The following is a 4,763-nucleotide window of genomic DNA, read 5'->3' as shown; positions in this document are numbered from 1 at the left end:
ATATATATATATATATATATATATATATATATATATATATATATATATAATTCATTTAAATGAATTAATTTCAGAAATGATAATTACGCCGATCTGAAATATTGCTATCTCGGTAGTCTAAAGGCTTAGAACGCTCGCACGGAATGCAAGAGATTCGAGTTCGACTCCCGGTCGAGGCAATATTTTTCTCAATAAGTTTATTAAGAACAGTTCATATCAAACAGTTTTTTAAGATTTGGAAAATTTGGGAAGATTATCAATATTTCAGATTGAAAGTCCTACAATCATATCGGCACGCAATTATCATTTCTGAAATTAATTCATTTAAATAAATATATATAGTAATTTAACATCTTAACATTCAAACCGTAGTGGCGCTTCGTATTTAAAGTAATGTATTTAACATAAACAGTCTTGTTTCCAATCATATTATGTATAAATTTATTACATAAAATGCGAATGTAAATATAACTACCAGTAAAACTATCAGTACTTCCATATAGTAATAAAAAAACATATAGGTACTTAAGGCATTTTACAATAATCCAAAAAATAAATTTACTATTTGGTCTTTCTGATTTTAATAAACATATAATTAATTGATCTTAAAATACATCACAAGCAAAGTTTGCTGGTCATTATGAAATATTTTTGAATGTCTATATAATGAAAAAAATCTAAAGCACTTATAATATTAGGTTGAAAGATAATAAAAAACGGTCCAAAGAAATCACTTTTTAGAAGTCTCATCCGTTTTCAGGATTTCTTCAGGTTCGATCAATCCCAATGTGTACCTACATGATGTACCTAATATTGTCCTCGTAATTAGAACTCCGTAGATTCATTCGTTCGATAATGATATATAGGCAAACGATTCTCTCTAGATTACTTGTTGCAAAGTGGCCGCACGATTGTAAGTTGATAGATGAAAGTAGTTTGTATTATGCACGCTTTCCGCTTTTGTTAGCGTAGTAGTTCTGTTGCAGCAAAATTAAAAGTTTGATACAAAAGATAGCGTGTGCATAATTTTTTGTTGGTAGGAAATAATTGTAGGACTGATTCACATCAAACGGCCTTTAACATACAATAGTATCTATCTGATTTATCTGTCTTATGTTAGATCATAAATGAATATTAAATTAACAAAACTACGCCAATTGTTAATTAAGTCAACTGATTATAACATCTTGTATTCACATCAAAGTATTAATTGCTTATCTTGTTTATTCGTTGAAAAAATAGTATCAATTTACAAATTCATATTCGAGTATTGCATTTATTTCAGCAAAATTATGTAATAAATTTTCGTAGCAGATTAAAGTACGCCAATGATGTTTTAATGATCTATGAAATAATGAAATATATATGTATTATGTATAATATAATAACAAGCCAAAATGAGAAAGTTTCTACACTTACATTACTAAACGTAGGTAGGGACATTTCTATCATTTTTCCCGCTGAAATTTTTGCCGGAATATTAGAAACTGCTATTATCAAAATTAAAGTACGGGCTCTTTTGTGAGGAAGACGATGCCAATTCGTCGTAGATGTCATTGACCCAACCTTAATACTCTGTCATGATTAATTAAGTGTATATTTCATGAATTATTCGAAAGTTCATCTATTAATTTTTACAGCAAACAATATAAATATCAATACTATCTACCTGATCTGTCAATAGTTGACCAACGTAGCAATTAGTAAAAATAGAAAAAGTAAAAGATGTGAGAATCACAAACATAGTTAACATAGCTGTAGAATCGCTTCTTTCCCATTCCTATAAAATTAACGCTATTGCTTAATAATTAAAGCTTCTGAAATAATATTTCACAAATACTATCCCATTATTAATTTCTACGAAAATTAGCTGATCTTTATTTTGTAATTCTTAATGATAATAACAATATTGTTACATCGTTGTTACATGGTAAAAAAGCTGTGCAACAATATAACGATATCATTACTGTAAAAGTTACAGAAAAGAAGCCTTGAACTATCAAACTATAATGCATAGATAAAAGCCTCACGAAAATTATAATGCATAGATAAAAGCCTCATGAAAATTGTAATTACCATAATAACATAGTACATAGTAAGGCATAAAAGTATAGTAGAGCCTGTTAGTTCTACTAATAATATATATCGCATAGTTTCCTCTACTTGTTTTAGGAAACTGTAAACAAATGATTTATCTATTAAATGATTATAATTTGTATGTAGTCTTGTGTTTACAGTGTTATATTGTATTAGAATGTAATATATTTAATGAGATAGTAAAATAATTAAAATAACAGTCTAATATTTATCTTATATGATAATTATGATTTATTATTGCAGCATTAATCTGAATATTCTGTTGCATTTTCTTTAATAGTTATAATTTGAAAAAAGTATCACAGCTATAATAACACGCGATATAATAAATCTATTATATCAGTTCCATTAAAAAATTATTTGCTAATAATGAAATTAATAAAACAATTACATATAAAAATCTTCTCCATATTATTTATTATCATAGACTTACGTTTTCACTTTTATCTGATGCTCGATGATATCAGCCAGCAATATCGCGACAAGTCGATCCTCAGGCTCCGGTATATCATTAAGATGCTTAAACTTGCCGACTAAAATGCTCAGTTGTCCGCAAATGTGCATGACGAAAAATGCAGCCAATCCGGCTGCACCGACTGTTACCGAGTAGGTGATCAGTCCAGCAAAGAATTGCAGGATAAAAACAATTTCGTATGCTGGCGACGTCTGTTCATCAAACTTAACGAAGTAGCTCGGACATGCCAATGCTCTTACTGTGGTGTTCATTGGTGTAAGCATACGACCTTTTGAAAGTGGTACAAGCGTGCGGTAAGATAATCCACCAACGTACATGAAGACGGCAGAAATAATCGCGAACCTTCGACCTATTTTTGCCTTGGATAGCATTATTTTTCGATTTTTCCAATCAACTGTATCTCTCCAGTCATGTAGCGCCTGCTTCAGGCAAGACTGAATCTCTCTCGCGTGATACATGAGCAGACTGTACTTCAAGCAACCCATCCCACAATTCAGAAGCGGTCCGAGTAATCTCACTCTACGTTTAAAGTCGTGTTCCTTCAGGAATATTAATAGAAGACTCGGCACGATAATAAACGTAAATAAAAAGTAACAAGAGACATTTTGTAAGCGAGTCGCGATTCTTTCCACGTTGGAAGTGTTACTGGGAATTGGCCACACACCGATCATTCGCAAAACATTGCGAGTCACTTGCACTGCGTAATTGAAATCATTTTGGTATTTACTCTTCGACGAGTCTGCCATAATTGATTTTATTTAATGTATTTTCTTTTATTTTTGATTTGAAATTTAACACAATGGAATTTGTGATCGCGATTTTTGTACCGGTCTCGTTCTTTCCCGGACGCTGAATTTCCGTTAATTCCGTCAATAGGGTTTCTGCATTTCGTGTTTACGAGTGACAGATGGTTATACCGAACCAGAAGCTCGATCATGACTGGATACATGTATGTGATAATGGGTAGTTTCTCTTTCAACGGTAAGAACAGAATGAGTACCGCGCTTGCGTGCATAAAACGTCTGCGCATGATGAGTGTTACACGAAAAGGGTTGACGAATTATACGTGCCTAATTCTCGAATAAATGCTAGTGCGACAGAAGGATGTATACGTTGCATAACATATACAACTTTATAAAGTTTCGAGTTATAACAGGATACATTTATACCTGGAAAACCTACAAATCTTAGAATTTTCAGGGAATTTCGTTTTACGTTCGAAAATAAGGGATTTTCGTGGAATTTAATTAGAACTTACTCTAATTAAATTAAAAAAATTTTTTTAATTTTACTTTTAAATCCTGTTTCTTTCTAGAATCATTTTTTTAAATTACTTTTTTCTTAATAATGCAGAATGTTAATAATTAGCAATAAGTATGACATGCACATCGATATATATCACATATATTTTTTTATGTCTCGTTTAAAAAAAATTCAAAACTACATTATTATAGAAAACTCAGCAAAACAGAATAACTCACTGATATTACATTTTAGGGCGTTCTGCTTATACTGCACTGTAGATTTCGCGGCATCAATTGTAAAAAATGATAGATATAGCTAAAATTGTATCTATTGTGAAGTCTCTCTTGTATTAATTTTTAACATATGTTTTATTTTCATTGCTTGCACTGCAATTACACTCTTTTATTTCTAAATTGCATTAAAAAATTCTGTAATCGTTCATCTAATTTCGAACAAAAATACTTGAAAAATCCAAAAAGAGTTAAGAAATTTTTTTACAAGATTTCAGTAAATATGTTTTACATGCTGGAAGGGATAATTTGTGCTGCATATTGCCATGTAAGTATAATTTATATAAATATCACATAAATAAAATATTATAATTTACACATACATTATCAAACAATTTTTTGAAGAATCCGTTGTTGGTATGAAATATTACGTATTCTGATTTTTATTCCGAGTGCAAGATTTGTAATAAACGCATTAAAAGTTTATAGCTATTTAATGTAAAATTTAATGTTATTAATTGAATACACTATAAAAAATGTATTTTCTCAAGTAATAAACGTCTGTAGTATGTTCAAATAAGCGACAAATGATTTTATAATCTATTGTTTTTAAGCTAATTGCGTTATGTTATAGTATCTGTGATTAAATCAATATCTATTTTGATTATTAAATACAGCAAATTTTTTATTTCATTACATGTTTTTTTAATAAAAAA

General features: G+C 29.8%; 1 protein-coding gene across 1 annotated transcript; it reads right to left on the bottom strand.

The window, feature by feature from the left end:
• Positions 1 to 1,290: 1,290 nt before the first annotated feature.
• LOC108752414 (odorant receptor 4-like) lies at positions 1,291 to 3,318 on the bottom strand. The gene is made up of 5 exons (XM_018493213.1): positions 2,531 to 3,318; positions 2,077 to 2,176; positions 1,670 to 1,780; positions 1,420 to 1,575; positions 1,291 to 1,344 (listed from the first exon to the last, which is right to left on the bottom strand). The coding sequence occupies exons 1-5, from the start codon at positions 3,316 to 3,318 to the stop codon at positions 1,291 to 1,293; spliced, it is 1,209 nt and encodes a 402-aa protein (XP_018348715.1).
• Positions 3,319 to 4,763: the final 1,445 nt, after the last annotated feature.

This window comes from Trachymyrmex septentrionalis, unplaced genomic scaffold, assembly GCF_001594115.1.
Source record: "Trachymyrmex septentrionalis isolate Tsep2-gDNA-1 unplaced genomic scaffold, Tsep1.0 scaffold60, whole genome shotgun sequence".
In the NCBI taxonomy this organism is placed as follows: Eukaryota; Metazoa; Arthropoda; class Insecta; order Hymenoptera; family Formicidae; genus Trachymyrmex; species Trachymyrmex septentrionalis.
Note: the sequence above shows the minus strand (reverse complement) of the source record. Positions and strands in the feature narration are given on the sequence as shown.